This window comes from Microcaecilia unicolor, chromosome 7, assembly GCF_901765095.1.
Source record: "Microcaecilia unicolor chromosome 7, aMicUni1.1, whole genome shotgun sequence".
Taxonomy (NCBI): domain Eukaryota; kingdom Metazoa; phylum Chordata; class Amphibia; order Gymnophiona; family Siphonopidae; genus Microcaecilia; species Microcaecilia unicolor.
In genome coordinates this window covers 141171154-141188525 of record NC_044037.1, presented here as the reverse complement: position 1 = coordinate 141188525, position 17372 = coordinate 141171154, and the positions used below count along the sequence as shown (strand labels likewise).

At 46.8% G+C, this 17372-nt stretch overlaps 1 protein-coding gene across 1 annotated transcript in view; it reads right to left on the bottom strand.

The window, feature by feature from the left end:
* The window catches only part of VPS16 (VPS16 core subunit of CORVET and HOPS complexes), a 926204-nt gene that overhangs the window by 246784 nt on the left and 662048 nt on the right, over positions 1 to 17372 (bottom strand). Inside the window, 2 exon segments of the mRNA XM_030208841.1 lie at positions 1150 to 1247; positions 4315 to 4423. Of these exon segments, the coding sequence (XP_030064701.1) occupies positions 1150 to 1247; positions 4315 to 4423 (207 nt within the window).

The window sequence follows — 17372 nt, the reverse complement described above, 5'->3', positions numbered from 1 at the left end:
CAGAGATGACATACACAAGCTTCCCCTTGGCTGGACACCACTGGGAAGCAAGGGTCCATTGGGTGCTACGCAAATGGAGGTGAGCCATGGGAGTGACATGCACAGTGGAGGCCATGTGGCCCGTCAATCTCAACATCTGCTGAGCTGTGACTTGCTTGCTGCTCTGACCCTGAGCAGTGATGGCAACGAGGGCATCTGCCCATGTCAGTGGTAGGTAGGCCCAAGTCCGGAAGAGCTTCTATGTACTCCAATTGTTGTACTGGGATAAGATGGGACATGGTAGTTTATAACAAACCCTAGTAGCTCCAACATCTGAATAATTTTCTACACTGACTCCTGAACACAATCATCCAAGAAGAGAAACACATGCACCCCCAAGTCTGCGTAGCAACGCTATGATTATGGCAAGACACTTTGTAAAAACTCTGGGGGCAGAAGCAAGGCCAAATGGCAAGACGCGATACTGGAAGTGGTGCTTCCCTACTTAAAAATAAGAACATAACAATAGCCACACTGGGTCAGACCAATGGTCCATCTAGCCCAGTATCTTGCTTCCAATAGTGTCCAATTCAAGTCACAAGTACCTGACAGAATCCCAAATAATAGCAAGATTCATGCTACTGATCCCAGGGTTAAGCAGTAGTTTTCCCCATGTCTATCTCAATAGCAAACTATGGGCTTTTCCTCCAGGAACTTGTCCAAACCTCTTTTAAACCCAGATATACTAACCGCTGATACCACATTTTCTGGCAATGACTGAAAACATATTTACTCCTGTTTGTTTTAAAAGTAGTACCATGTAACTTCCTTGAGTGTCACCTAGTCTTTGTACTTTTAGAGAGAAAAAAACCAATTTGCATTTACCTACACCCCTCAGTATTTTGCATAACACTGACCTAGATGACCTGTACAAAATTGGGTTTCATGTGTAACAATAGGTTACTATTTCTATATGAATGCTCATAAGATGTTTGTATAAATTGATTTATACTTAATTAAAAAGAAATGTTAACTTCATCCAACCCTACAATAGGAGGATCAGTCAGAGGTCAGCTGGTTTTCCATGTGACTGACCAGACTACCTTACATCATTGCTATTCATATTTATCAGGGCTGGATAAAGCCTTGGCATCCTTGACAATTCCTCACCTGTCGATAGAGGCTCAAGGCCACTGGTTGATTCTGTAATGTCATGAAAAACTCGGCACGGTTTAGTTCATTCTTCAAGTATGTCACAACAGTGTATACTGCAGTAAAAAGAAAAGTGTTATATGGGAAATAAATAGAATGGCTACAAAGAATATTTTCCAATGAACATGCAAAAACACTATGTTGCAGAGAATATCTTGATGGCATATCCATTTATGCTCACAGCACAACACATAATACTTCAAACATCAACAAAACCAAGTAGGATATAAAACATGCATACTCCCCTCCGAAGGGACACCACCTTGTAGGGGTGGAGGGGTTTGTGTGTTTCAATGACTTAGAGGGCTATGCTGAAGGGTTACCCATATCAGACAGGCCTCTGAGGAGAAACCAGACAAAGAGTGTCCCAAACTGGGGGAATGGTAAGATGGTGACCTGAAGTTCGTATGCCCAATGGCCCAGCTGCGCTCTGAAGTTTCGTCTTCTTTACGTAAATGTCCTCTCTGCAATTGCAGTTACCTTAACTGAGAGGAAGGGGACAACCGGCGGTCAGCCGCCGATGGCCAGTGTTTTATCCCCTGAGCAGCAAGTGTGGGACCGCTGCGTGACGAACTGCCCACAGATGAAAGGGTTGACAAGTCCTTTGATTAGTGCCGGCGAAGGCGTTTCGACGATCTTGGACCTGGAAAAGACAACTCCATCGCTCCCGAATTATTCAACCACCATGCCCAAAGGAGTGGAGGAGTGAGTTAGAGGTATATGCTGAAACGGAGGATGTTTACAGCAGAACCCGAATTGGCGGAACCACTCCTAAACATCTATGAGAAATCAACTTGGAATTTTTGGCTCCCGTGGAGATTACATTGAATACCATCTGGAAGGTGCTTCGGGACCTAACGGTGGCAGTAAATAATTTTGTTTCAGATATAATTTTATTAGAGAGTTACATGGACAATTCAACTGAACCCTTTGAGAGTAAAAAATTGATATAACAAATGATTCTACATGAGCAAGAAGTGGTTATGATTTTGAAAATGATAATAGACCAGAAATTTTGAATAATAAAATGAATATTATTATAGACTAGTAAAAAAGGCCCGTTTCCGAAACCAATGAAACGGGCGCTAGCATGTGTGTGTGTGTGTGTGTGTGTGTGTGTGGGTGCAGGTTGTTGATGTGTGTCTTTTTTTTTGTTTTTTTGCTTGGGGGGTTGGGGGATGTGCTGTGCTATGCTGGCAAAGTGGGATGGATTGGTGTGTGGCTTTGAGGGTGTGTGTCTGTTGTATTGTGTGTGTGTGGTTTTGTCTGTCAAGGAGGTTTGTGGAGGGGGGTCTTTCTGTTGGTGAAATATAATTGTGGTTGTAGTGGGGTCAGCCTTTGCTGAGTGGTGGATTGTTTTTTCCGTTTTTTTTTTTTTTTGTGTTGTGCTGAGGCAGCAGTGTTGTTTTAGATGGGCGGAAGGTAGAGGAGCATGTTCTTGGTCTGTCTGTATTTTTTGGCCATTTCAGGGCTCCTGTAGGGGAACACTGGAAGAGAAATGTGCTGTGGGAAGCAGCGCCATCTTTTTCCGTTGGGCTGGGGTTCTGGGCATCCTGGAGGTGGGAGACGGCTTGCCTGAGGACGGGGATGGTTGTTTAAGTTGGCGGAAGGGAGAGGAGCACGGTCTCGGGCCATCGGATGGTGATCCGGTATGTTCGGTCCATTTCAGGCCGGCTGCAGGGGAATGCTGGAACATGCGCTGCGGGAAGCTGCGCCGTCTTTTCCCTGGTGCTCGGGGAATCCCCGAGGTGGGAGACGGCTTGCCTGAGGCTGGGGATGGTTGGGCATGGTCGCTTTGGCAAAAGGTGAAGAGGAAGGGGGTGGGGAGTTACCTGTAGTTGCGTGAGAAAACGGGTATTCTTTGTTTTGTATTATTAGTTTGCATTTCTGTTGAAGAAAGAGTGGATGCCTTTTGAATGATGGAGGTGGTGCATCGGTGTGCGGTTGTTTCGTTAGTTTGGCAGCCAGTCTCCAGCGATTCCTAGGCAGGGAAGGAGTAGGGAAACATGCTCCCCCTTCCTTGGTCGCTGTTTGCTGCTGGCTGGGTCGCGGGTAATCCTTCCAGCTGGGCCGCATCTTGTCCTGTTCTCCCACGTCACAGACGGGCACGTTGTTTTCCGGCTCCTCTGACTCCATGTCAAGCGATCCCAAATATAGTCTTTGCTATGGGCCCTCTGGCACTCTTCAGTACTGGCATTAGGCATTTAAAAATTCCCCCCTCCCCCGGTCTATTTTTGCACATACCCACAGCAGGAATATTCTTCTCTTGTTCCAGCGGTGGTTCTGTGCTCTCCGTGCTGCACAATTAATGAGCCATTCTGCTGGGGAATGCTCCTCCCTTATTGTCATGTAGTTTCCTCTGATTGGTACGTCTTACATTGCCTAGTGTTGCCTGGGAACGGTGTTGTGATGGTCCTTTGTGTTTCAGAGTGTTGAGGGTGTTTTTTCTGATTGGTCCGTCATGCGAGGGCGGGGCAGAGAGACATGGTCAGTGTTCTGGCTTCACCACCATGAATCCATGAACCCTTCAGGGAGTGACTGAGTGACTTCAGAACGTTGTCTTCAGAACGTTGAGGGTGAGTTTTATTATAGTAGATGATTAATATCGAGATTATTGTTTTTCCCAGAGTTCCGGGTATGACTCCTAAAGTTTTCCTCAGAAATATTTCCTCAAATTATTACTTTAAAAGGAGAGAAGCCTGTGAAAACTGGGATTACTTTAATCAGTGGGATTTGAATTAGAGACTTAAGTATATGTATTGTTAAATAACTTCTGGTTTTTAAAAGAGAAAGAATGTAATCAGATGTATTATTTCTAACTAATATTGGACAATAAGTATGTTTTCAATGAAATGATTTGACTATACACCGTATTGGCCTTGAAGAAGCCAACCAGATGATCAATGTGGAATAATGAACTAGACGAGTAATATCCCTGTTTACTGTTTAATTGATCTCCTTATCTTGTTTCACTCTCCCTATTTAGTGGCCAATCCAGTTCACAAGTACCTGGCAAGATCCCCAAACAGGAAAACAAGATCCCAAAACAGCATGTAGTACAACTATGAAGCAAAATACAAAATCTGCACATGTAGGAATGATCTTACCCAATAAAGCACTTACCCAGATCAGTGTCTCCACTCTCAATTGCTTTGCTTAAGGCAAGTTTGCTTCTCTTCATCTTTAACAGCAAAGGTACTTGCTCCCCGAACCTGGGTTCATATTCTAAAAGCTGAAAAAAACATAAAGCATTCAAAACATTAATATAGGATGGACGTTGGGGCCTATATCTATAAGTTGAACCAAAGGTTTTACTGACTGTAGAAAAAAAATGCCATATTTTTTCTTAGGGGTGGGTGGGGTAATCAATGGAAAACTGCTCCACAAAGAAAGTGCCAAGAAACCATCACACAAGTGGTGGCCTTCTAAGTTAATCACAACTTGGAACCTGTATACAGAGACTACCTTTAGTTTTTATGGGTGACACCACTGATGGAGCCCACTGCAAGTAGTACCCAAGCAACTCTTTTTTAGAAGGCTTTGGGTAGGCTCAGTGCGCATGTGCGCCTTTTCCGTCATACAGGACCTCCTCAGTCTATCACTAGCATGGGGGAATATAACTCTTGAGGAGGTGGGAGGGTTGTGAGGATTTGCTGCCTTCAGAGAACACCTACTACAGGTTAAGTAACTTTGCTTTCTCTGAGGACGAGCAGGACTATAAAATCCTCTCCTATTTGGATCAAAAGAAGCAAAAAACTGGGTTGTCTTTCTATGGGATTTAGTTTGTTCCAAATACAAAGCCAAGGCTCTCTTGCAGTCCCGAAGTGTGCAGTGCACTTTTTTACCTTTATGGGCATGTGGTTGAGGAAAAACGGTTGGAAAGACTACTGACTGGTTAAGATAGAATTTTGACACAACCTTAGGAAGTAACTTTGGATAGAGGCATTGAACAACTCTATTATTAAAAAAAACAACAAAAACTTAGTAGATCATATACTAGGGCCTGGAATTCAGTAAACCTGCACGCTGAAGTAACCACCACAAAAAATAAGACCCACCAGATCAAGTACTTCAAATGGCAGGCATCTTAGTGGCTCAAAAGGAACTTTCATCAGCTGTATAACAACAGTGAGGTACCATGACAGTGAAGAAGGCTTGATGGGAAGTTTCATAAGTAGCCAGCCCCACTCTAAATGCTTTAAAGAGATGGGTTTACCTTCTACTCAATGATAAGCTCCAATTGCACAAAGGTGTATCCTTACAGAGTTGGTTTTCAGACCTGCCTTTGAAAAATGTAGAGGTATTCAAGTAGAAAAATCAAGTAAATGATCTATAGCATCACCCTCAAACCAGATGGCAAACTTCTTCCATTTTAAACCATAAACTCTCTTAGTGTGGAATTTTTCCTGGCAGCTAGCAAGACCTGTGAGGCACTAACAGGTAAGTTCAGGGAAGAAAATGTCAACCTTTCAAAATCCAAGCTGTGTGAATGAGGGGCTCTTTGCTAAAATGCAACAGTGCACTCTGCTGTTGTGTGATCAATGTTGGAAAATACTCTACTCTCACAGGACTTCTGATGGAAAAGTCCAGCAGAAGCAGCGACCACGTTTGCATCGGCCAATAAGGGACTAGGAAAATCATGGTTTCCTGATTTCGCTTTTCAGTTGCAGAGGGTCTGACCTCTAAATGTTTCTAATCTGTCTTCATCCTAACGCCTATAACTTAAAATTGTTGTTGAATTGTGATTTCATATCTTTATGCTGGTATTGTCTTAAAGGTGCTTTTATTGAGCTGTGTTTTAAACTTCTGTGCCAGTGATTTCATATTTTTATGCTGGAATTGTCTTAAAGGTGCTCTCATTAGAACTATGTTTTGAACCTGTGCCAAGTGATTTAATCCAATCAATTTGGTTACACAGAATTTGGTGACTCTGGTGTCTGTCTTAAAGGTGTGTTTATTAGAATTGTGTTTTGAATCTTCGGTGCCAGAGATTTAATTCAATTTGGTTACATAGCATCTGATGACTCACAGACTGTATACCTCTAAAGGAGGGGCAATTTGTTTACAGCTGTGTGGTAAAAAGAAAAAAAAAACAGAACTTAAGTTTACCTTGTGAGCTGTCTGAGCTACGCTGGGCATTTTCAGACTTGGTTTGATTGTAAACTGATGTTACCTGTGTCTTCATATCTTCTTGATAAACTGCTGACTCTACCTGCTTCTATTCTATCTTATTTAAAAAAACCCTGTCTTTTCACTTGCAGAGGGTCTGACTCTATAGTCCTATCTACCCATCCCTAGGTGCACTCCCTTTATATAGGGCACTCAAGGGCAAGTATCTTTATTAATCCATAATTGGTCAATCCTACTCCTTGTTATCTCCTATCATAGTTCACCTTTTCACACTTGTGAATCACATCAATATGACCTTTATTCAGTGCAACACATGTTCTGCTTTAATCCTAAGGCAAACAATGTGGAACTTTAGAGCTTGTCCTACCTGTCTCCAAATATCAGCTTTGAAAGATGAGATCAACAAACTCAAGAAAGAATTAGCTACAATTAAAGAAGCATCCAGGATTACTCATTTCCCAGCCAATTTACCACCGACACAGAGAATGAAACAACAGAGGAATAGATGGGTCACAGTAGGCTCTGGTAGACTAAGATCTGTGACACAGAAGCACTCACCCTCCCAACCTTTGCCCCTGTCAAATTCTTTTGCTGCGCTGCATCATTATGATGCTGAAAAAAGAAGTACTGTGGTGGAACCAGAGGCAATGAAAGTAGCACAGCCCAAGAAACATCCCCCAAACAATGACAGATTGGTGAAAAGCAGAAACCTCTTACTACTTGGAGACTCCATTATCAGAGGCATAAACTTAGGATCATAATTCAAGGGTTCCAACCTAGTGAAATGCCTTCCAGGATCTTCAGCTACCAGATGTACCGACCAAATACTGAAAGTGATCCGAGAAGAGATCAAGGTTTCAAATACTGATGTTGTAATTCACCTAGGGACAAATGACCTGGCCAACAATAGCAAGTTTACAGCATACAGAGCGTTCCAGAAGCTTGGGAAGGGACTGAAATTTTTGGTTTGGACTGTGGCTTTTTCTGAAGTAATTCCCACATGGAAAGACTACGCAAAACAGTGGATTTCAATAAGTGGCTTGAGTCTTGGTGTAAAGAAGAAGGTTTTAGATACATAGGAACATGGGGTAATATGTGGAAAAATAACAGGCTGTACTGTAATGATGGGCTACATCTTTCTGTGATGGGAAAAAGGATCCTTGGGAAGAAATTCAGACAGCATGTTTCTAGACATTTAAACTAGAAGGCAGGGTGACAAAAGGAAACAAGGGAATTCAGAAAGTCACCCCCTGAATAAAAATGATGGCAGAGGGAAAGGTCATATAAATATAGAAAAAACACCTAAACTCACTAAGCACATGGAAAGCATTAAGCACAAATGCTTGTACTCTAGGTAAAAAGGTTCAAGACTTGCAAGCCTTGATGCTTGAAAAAAACTTGGATATTGTTGCTATTACAGAGATGTGGTTCAATGATTCCCATGACAGGATAGAGAGGGCTGAAGAGATGGAGGAGTGGCACTGTATGTGAGAGACAATATCAGAGCGGCTCAAATGCGGGGAACCTGGGGAAAGGAAGAAGCTTTATGGATTGTCCTGGAAAGAGAAGATGGAACCTGTATCCACATGGGGGTTATTTACAGACCTCTAGCACAAATGGAGAAGTTAGACAAGGATCTGACAGAAGATATTCAAAAGATTGGTATGAAAGGGGAGGTGCTACCTTTGGGAGATTTCAACTTGTCTGATGTGGATTGGAACGTTCCATCTGCAAAATCGGAAAGAAGTAGGGAGATCATGGACCCGTGTCAGGACAAATGGTGACAGAACCCACGAGGGAAGGGCCGATGCTGGATCTAGTGCTCACGAATGGAGGAAGTGTTTCCAATCTCTGGGTGGGTGCCCACCTATGTAATAGTGATCATCACAAAAGGCAGGGAGAAACCTCTACGTCAAAAAGTTCAAGCAAGGAGAAGCAGAGGCTGATCAAAAAGGCGACTCCAACACTGGAGATATTGTGAAGAAATACTTTATTGTAGCTGATACAGGGTGACCTGACACAGTCTGTGTTTCGGCGCCACAAAGCGCCTACATCAGGGGTCAAGCAATGGTTCTAAAAAACACCAAGATATAACATGCAAATGTATAAAAAATACATAAAATGTTATGTAAAAAAACAAATAAAATCAATAAAAACCATAATATAAAGACTGTAATTCATCTTTGAATGGAGTGGATACTGCGCCATTTACGGGAGAAAGAGTTTATAAACAGCTGGAGAATCTGAAGGTGGACAAAGCTATGGGGCACTGAGGGAGCTCAGAGGTCCTGGCAGGACCTTTTAAAGATTTACTTAATAGATCTTTAGAGAAGGTAGAGGTTCTGTGAGACTGGAGACGAGTGGATGTGGTCCCTCTTCATAAAAATGGAGACAGGGAAGAAGTGGGAAACTACAGACCGGTAAGTCTCACATCGGTGGTAGAAAAAATAATGGTGTCACTGTTGAAAGAAAGGATAGCTAACTTTGTAGAAGCCAACGGGTTACAGGATCCAAGGCAATGTGGCTTTACCAAAGAAAAATCCTGCCAAATGAATCTTATTGACTTCTTTGACTGTGTGACCAAAGAACTGGATGAAGGACGTGCACTAGATGTAATCTCCTTGGATTTCAGCAAAGCCTTTGATACGGTCCCCCACAGAAGACAGCTGAAAGGGCTGAACTTAGGACCGAAAATGGTGAACTGGATAGGAAACTGGTTGATCGACAGGTGGCAGAGGGTGTGGTAAACAGAATTCGCTCGGAGGGAAGGAAGGTGAGTAGTGGAGCTCCTTAGGGGTCAGTGCTGGGGCCTATTGTGTTTAATATATTTGTGAAATATTGCTGAAGGGTTGGAAGGAAAGGTTTGCCTTTTTGCGGATGACACAAAGATAGCCAATACAGTGGATAACCTGGAGGGAGTACAAACAATTAGAAGGGATCTTCAAAAGTTAGAAGAATGGTCAAGGGCCTGGCAGTTAAAATTTAATTTCTAAACAATGGCACCTATAATGCAATTTAACAATGGGAACATATCCAACTCTTCATCATTAGAACAATGTTGAAAAAATACTTTCAAGCGAAGGTTTCTATAAAACCTTTGTAAATGACGAGTATCAAATGCATCATAGCCCATTGAGGGAACAAATGACAAGCCTAAGCTTAAAACAGAAAGTTGTTCTCTAGTTAGATGTTTAGAGGACAAATTAAAGACACCTAGAGGGGCATAATGGAACAGAAACGCCTATCTCCATGGGCGTTAATCTCCGAGAACGGGTCCGTGAAGGGGCGGAGTGAACCGTATTTTCATAAAAAAATAGACGCCCATGTTTTATTCGCCAAGGTGTGAGCTGGGCGTTTTTGCTTTTCAGCGATAATGGAAAATGAAATCGCCCAGCTCAAAAACGAATAAATCCAAGGCATTTGTTCGTGGGAGGGGCCAGGATTCATAGTGCACTGGTCCCCCTCACATGCCAGGACACCAACCGGGCACCCTAGGGGGCACTTTTACAAAAACAAAAAAAAAGGTCAAAGAGCTCCCAGGTGCATAGCACCCTTCCCTTGGGTGTTGAGCCCCCCAAATCCCACTCAAAACCCACTGCCCACAAGTCTACACCATTACTATAGCCCTAAGAGGTGAAGGGGGGCACCTACATGTGGGTACAGTGGGTTTGGGGGGGTTGGACGACTAAGCATTAAGCAGCACAATTGTAACAGGTAGGGGGGGGGATGGGCCTGGGTCCACCTGCCTGACGTCCACTGCACCCCCTAACAACTGCTCCAGGGACCTGCATACTGCTGCTTGGGAGGAGGGTATGACATTTGAGGGTGAAAGTAAAAAGTTGTGAAACATCATTTTTTTGTGGTGGGAGGGGGTTAGTGACCACTGGGGGAGTCAGGGGAGGTCATCCCCGACTCCCTCGGGGGGTCATCTGGTCATTTAGGGCACTTTTTGGGGCCTTATTCGTGAAAAAAACAGGGTCCAGGAAAAGTGCCCTAAATTCTAGCTACAAACGCATCCATTATCGGCGAAAGGCGCCCATCTCTGTTCGGGTGATAACCACGCCCCAGTTCCGCCTTCACCACGCCTCCGACACGCCCCCGTCCACTTTGTCCGCATCCGCGACGGAGTGCAGTTGAAAGCGTCCAAAGTTCGGCTTTCGAGTATACCGCTTTATTTGTTTTTGTGAGAAAGGCGCCCATCTCCCGATTTAGGTCGGAACTTGGGCGTTTTTCTCGTTCGATTATAAGCTGGCTAGTGTCATTTGGTTTGTTTCTTGGTGCTGACAGCCCTGGGTTCTATCAGCTGAGCTTCCTTCTGAGGTAATCGTAAAAAAGATTCAGACAAGTTTTGATTAGTTGTATCAACTTCTTCCTGATCCCTAGGCTGTATCTTTTCATCCCCTGAGGAGTCACTAGACGATGATAGCTTAAAAGAGACTTTTTTAGATTGAATCCCCTTGTCCCTTATACTTGTGACTTTTTCGTGATTTATCCATCCAGTGATACACATATCCCCGGGTGTAATCTTGCTCATCACGTTTAAACTTTTGCACTTTAAGCGTTGTTTCTTCTTATATGTATCCATTAACATAATGTGTTCTCCTACAGCCGCCTCATAACCTTGTAAGTCCTCATTGGATTTAATGATATCTAATTTCTGTGCTAATTCAGCCCTTTGTTCATCGATAATAGATTGAAGCACATCTACTGTTAATAGCATCAAATCTAAGGAATACTGTGATATAACTTTGTTCCACTTTTCAACATACTCATTATTGCCTAGGAATCTTAGCTCCTTATAAATCCTCAGCCCATGCGGAACACGCTGCAAATGGCAGTATTCCACGAGGGCTGCTGAATGCAATTCTGACTGAATGAGGGCCTTATTTAACTTTCTTATTTCCTCCCAATCAATTAAAACACCTGCACAGGAGTTGTCAAATAACCGTGTGCTCGATAGTATAGCTGAAATACGTGCTTCTGTTAGACCGGATTTAGATTCCCATCCCAGCACGGCCATATTGTATTTAGTTAAAATTTAATGCCAAGAAGTGCAGAGTGATGCACTTGGGGTGTAGAAATCCAAAAGAGAGATACCGAATAGGAGGGGAGAGATTAGTAAGTTCGACTCAGGAGAGAGACCTTGGGGTGTTGGTGTCAGAGGATATGAAGGTGAAGAAACAATGTGACAAGGCGACGGCTGTGGCCAGAAGGATGCTAGGCCGCATAACGAGGGTATAACCAGCAGAAGAAAGGAGGTGTTGATGCCCCTCTACAAGTCGTTGGTGAGGCCCCACTTGGATTACTGTGTTCAGTTTTGGAGGCCATATCTTACTAAAGATGTAAAAAGACTCGAAGCGGTGCAAAGAAAAGCTACAAAAATGGTATGGGATTTGCGTTGCAAACCGTATGAGGAGAGACTTGCCGACCTGAACATGTATACCATGGAGGAAAGGAGAAACAAGGGTGACATGATACAGAAGTTCAAATATTTGAAAGGTATTAATCTGCAAACAAACCTTTTCAGCAGACGGGAAGCTGGCAGAACTAGAGAACATGAATTGAGGTTGAAGGGGGCAGACTCAGGAGTAATGTCAAGAAGTATTTTTTCACGGACAGGGTGGAGGATACGTGGAATGCCCTCCTGCGTGAGGTGGCGGAGATGAAAACGGTAATGGAATTCAAACATGAGTGGGATAAACACAAAGGAACAGTGCTGGGCAGACTTCTACGGTCTGTGCCCTAAGAATGGCAAGGACAAATCAAACTCGGGTATACATATAAAGTAGTACATACCATGTAAAATGAGTTTATCTTGTCAGGCAGACTGGATGAACCATTTAGGTCTTTAGCTGTCATTTACTATGTTACTTTTTTTTTTTTTTTAGCGAAAATCGCGAAGACGCGCGAGGTCAACTTGAGGGGCACGAAACGGCGGCAAAACAAGACCGTCCCGAGCGCGGACAAAAGAAGACTGACGAACACGAGCTGGTTCGGGCGGGAAGACGGCCGCGCATGCGTGGTGCGCATCGCCGTGCGAGGGCTAGCAAAGGCCTTTGCTAGTGAAGTTTCCGATTGGAGGGGGCTGCCGTGGACGTCACCCATCAGTGAGAACAAGCAGCCTGCTTGTCCTCGGAGAATAGCATATCTACAAGGATTAACCAATGTCAATAGCATACCTACAAAGATAAGTAACTATGGTTTCTTTATAATAATTTTTTATGACAAATTATGAATTATAAGGTAAAATTATGTATAATCATACCTGATAATTTTCTTTCCATTAATCATAGCTGATCAATCCATAGACTGGTGGGTTGTGTCCATCTACCAGCAGGTGGAGATAGAGAGCAAACTTTTGCCTCCCTATATGTGGTCATGTGCTGCCGGAAACTCCTCAGTATGTCGATATCAAAGCTCCATCCGCAGGACTCAGCACTTAGAGAATTACACCCACGAAGGGACACTCTGCCCAGCTCACCACCGCCGAAACGGGGGAGGGGAATTAACCCAGCTCATCCCCACACAAGTGGGGGAGGGGAATCCGTCCAGCTCATCCCCGCGGAGCGGGGGAGGGACACCACACCCGCCGATGCGGGGGGATCTGGCTTATCCTGCAACCGCAACCGCGGGAGGAGCTGACTGACCCTAACACCGCCGAAGCGGGAGGGGTACAAAGCTGCCCTACAGCCGCACGAAGCGGGAGGGAGTGCCGGCAGAATTTAAATCTCAATCCAGCCCCGTAAAACGGAGGGGAGAGGAATGCAGCAGCTCACTGTAACACAAACTCGTCTCAACTCTTGAAGAATCCAAGTGAAAAAACTTGAACACGAAGTCTTTCTGAAGTAACTGAAGACTAACCTTGAACCTGAAATGCAACCAGAATAAAAACAGTACAGATATCTGGGAGGGGCTATGGATTGATCAGCTATGATTAATGGAAAGAAAATTATCAGGTATGATTATACATAATTTTACCTTCCATATCATCAAGCTGATCAATCCATAGACTGGTGGGATGTACCGAAGCAGTACTCACCCAGGGCGGGACATTGAAATCCCTGACCTCAACACTGAAGCTCCAAACCGGGCCTCCGCCCGTGCAGCCACAATCAAACGGTAATGCTTGGAGAATGTATGAGCCGAAGCCCAAGTTGCCGCCTTGCATATCTCTTCCAAGGAGACGGACCCGGCCTCTGCCATCGAGGCCGCCTGAGCTCTTGTAGAGTGAGCCTTCAGCTGAATAGGCGGCACCTTCCCCGCGGCCACATAAGCCGCTGCAATGGCTTCCTTGACCCATCTTGCCACTGTAGGCTTAGCAGCCTGCAGACCCCTACGAGGACCTGCAAACAGGACAAACAGATGATCCGATTTCCGGAAATCATTGGTCACTTCCAAGTATCTGATGATGACTCGTCTCACATCCAGATATTTAAGAGCAGAGTACTCCTCTGGGTAGTCCTCCCTACGAAAGGAAGGGAGACAGAGCTGCTGATTCACATGGAAGCGAGAAACAATCTTGGGCAGAAAGGAAGGCACTGTGCGAATAGTCACTCCTGCCTCAGTGAACTGCAGAAAAGGCTCTCGACAAGAGAGCGCCTGGAGCTCGGAAACTCTTCTGGCTGAAGTGATAGCCACCAAAAAGACTGCTTTCAACGTCAGGTCTTTCAGAGATGCCCTCGACAAGGGTTCAAACGGCGGCTTCTGCAATGCTCTTAGCACCAGGTTGAGATTCCACGCAGGCACCCCTGAGTGCAGAGGAGGGCGCAGGTGATTAACTCCCTTGAGAAAGCGCACCACATCTGGCTGCGAAGCCAGGGAAGCACCCTTCAGGCGGCCCCTGAAGCAAGCCAGAGCCGCTACCTGGACTTTAAGGGAACTGAGCGACAGGCCTTTCTCCAGACCTTCTTGCAGGAACGCCAACACTGAAGAAATTGGAGCAGTGAAGGGAGAAAGTGAGTCTGCTTCACACCACGCTGCAAAGATACGCCAAACCCTGGCGTAAGCAGTAGAGCGCTTCCTCGCTCTCAGCATAGTGGCGATGACCTTGTCTGAGAAGCCCTTCTTCCTCAGACGCTGCCGCTGAATAGCCAGGCCGTAAGACCAAAGGGGGAGGGATCCTCCATCACCACGGGACCCTGATGTAACAGGCCCCGCTCCACTGGCAGCCGCAGAGGATCGTCGACTGAGAGCCTGATCAAGTCCGCATACCAGGGACGTCTGGGCCAATCCGGACCCACCAGGATTACCCTGCCGGGATGCTTTGCCACCCGGTCTAGCACCCTGCCCAACATGGGCCAGGGCGGGAACACATAGAGAAGCTCTTGTGTCGGCCACTGTTGGAGAAGAGCATCTACTCCCAGGGATCGAGGGTCCCGTCCTCTGCTGAAAAAGCGCGGCACTTGGCAATTGGCCGATGACGCCATCAGATCTAGGCTCGGCTGGCCCCAGCGCTTCGTGATGTCCAAGAACGCCTGAGCAGATAGCTGCCACTCTCCGGGCTCCAAGGTATGGCGACTGAGAAAGTCCGCCTTGACATTCATGACTCCGGCAATGTGGGCCGCTGAAAGCTGCTCCAGGTTCGCTTCCGCCCACTGGCAAAGATTCATAGCCTCCTTGGCTAGAGGGGCGCTCTTGGTACCTCCCTGGCGGTTGACATAGGCCACAGCCGTGGCATTGTCCGACAGAACCCGTACAGGCTTCAACACCAGTAACGGGATGAACTCCAAAAGCGCCAACCGAATGGCTCTGAGTTCCAGGAGGTTGATAGACCACTTTGCTTCTGCAGGAGACCAGAGCCCCTGCGCTGTCCTTCCCAAGCAGTGGGCTCCCCAGCCCGACAACGAGGCGTCCGTCGTGACGACAATCCACTCTGGGGTCACCAGAGGCATTCCCGCAGACAACTTGTCTGTCTGCATCCACCAGCTCAGCGCCTTGCGCACTGCTGGGTCCAAGGGAAGGCGCACAGCATAATCCTCCGACATCGGAGTCCAGCGCTGCAGCAAAGAGTGTTGAAGTGGTCTCATATGAGCCCTGGCCCAGGGCACAACTTCCATCGTGGCCGTCATAGAGCCCAACAGCTGCACATAGTCCCAAGCCCGAAGGGGAGAGGCTACTAGGAACTGGTCCACCTGAGCCTGAAGTTTGACAATCCGATTGTCTGGCAGGAACACTCTGCCCACTTGGGTGTCGAATCGAACTCCCAGGTACTCCAGGGACTGAGTCGGGCGCAGCTGGCTCTTCTCCCAGTTGATGATCCATCCCAGGGAGCTCAAAAGAGCAACTACCCGGTCCACAGCTTTGCCGCACTCTGCATAAGAGGGGGCTCGGATCAACCAGTCGTCCAGATAAGGATGGACTTGTACTCCTTCCTTTCGCAGGAAGGCCGCTATGACCACCATTACTTTGGAAAAAGGTCCGCGGAGCAGTAGCCAACCCGAACGGGAGGGCTCTGAACTGGAAGTGTCGGCCCAGGACTGCAAAACGCAGAAAGCGTTGATGAGGAGGCCAGATGGGAATATGCAAGTATGCTTCCTTGATGTCCAAGGATGCCAGGTACTCCCCTGCCTTCACTGCCGCTATAACAGAGCGGAGAGTCTCCATGCGAAAGTGCCGCACTTTCAAGGCCTGATTGACCCCTTTGAGGTCGAGGATAGGCCGGACAGAACCTCCTTTCTTTGGTACCACAAAGTAAATGGAGTAACGCCCCTTGCCAAGCTGACTTTCTGGCACCGGAACGACCGCACCCAGGCGGATCAGATTGTCCAAAGTCTGCTGCACTGCCACAGCTTTGACCGGAGACTTGCAGGGAGAGAGTACAAACCCGTCTCTTAAGGGTCGGCAGAACTCTAGCTTGTAGCCGTCTCTGATGACTTCCAGCACCCAAGCGTCTGAAGTTATTGTGGTCCACTCGCCCAGAAACGAGGACAGCCGTCCTCCAATCTGCACTGGGGCGTGGACCCAGACCCCGTCATTGGGCACGAGACCCTGGGGGAGGACCGGAGGGAGCACCTCCGGGACGGCGGTCTCTGCGAAAGGAATGCTGCTTGGGGGAGAAATTCCTCTTAAAGGAAGAGGGGGCAAAAGAACCCGACCTGCCCGGGCGGTACCGATGGGCTTCCTGAAACCGTCCTCTGGAGGTACCGGGACGAGAACTAGCCCGAGCCCTGACCTCTGGTAATTTCTTGCCCTTAGACGTGCCGAGATCGGTCACGATTTTGTCCAGCTCGACCCCAAAGAGCAGCTTGCCTTTAAAAGGCAATCTAGCCAGGCGGGATTTAGAGGCGTGGTCAGCAGACCAATGTTTCAGCCAAAGCCACCGCCGCGCAGAGACTGTCTGAGCCATGCCTTTAGCTGAGGCTCTCAAGACATCATACAGCAAGTCTGCCAAATAGGCTAAGCCCGATTCCAGGGCCGGCCAATCAGCCCTCAAGGAATGATCCGAGGGGGAAGCCCGCTGCACCATAGTCAGGCACGCCCTGGCCACATAGGAGCCGCAAACTGAGGCCTGCAAACTTAAAGCAGCCGCCTCAAAGGACGACCTTAAGGCCGCCTCCAATCTTCTGTCTTGGGCGTCCTTTAGGGCCGTGCCACCTTCCACCGGCAACGCCGTTTTCTTAGTCACCGCAGTGATTAAAGAATCCACGGTAGGCCACAGATAGGCCTCACGTTCACTCACAGCCAAAGGATAGAGGCGGGACATAGCCCTAGCCACTTAAGGCTCGCTTCTGGGACATCCCATTGAGCCGAAATTAAGGTGTGCATGGCATCATGCACGTGGAAGGTTCTAGGCGGGCGCTTCGTCCCCAGCATAATGGCAGAGCCAACAGGGGCTGAGGGAGAGACATCCTCCGGAGAGGAAATCTTCAAAGTGTCCATGGCCTGTAACAACAGGTTGGGCAAATCCTCTGGGCGAAAAAAGCCGCGCTGCAGAGGGGTCATCCGCTCCATCCGAGCGGGGATCCGTCTCCTCCAAGGAATCCGCAAAGGACCGTTGGAAGACCTCAGACACGCTGCCCTCATCTACATCGGAGGAAACAAATTCCTCCAAG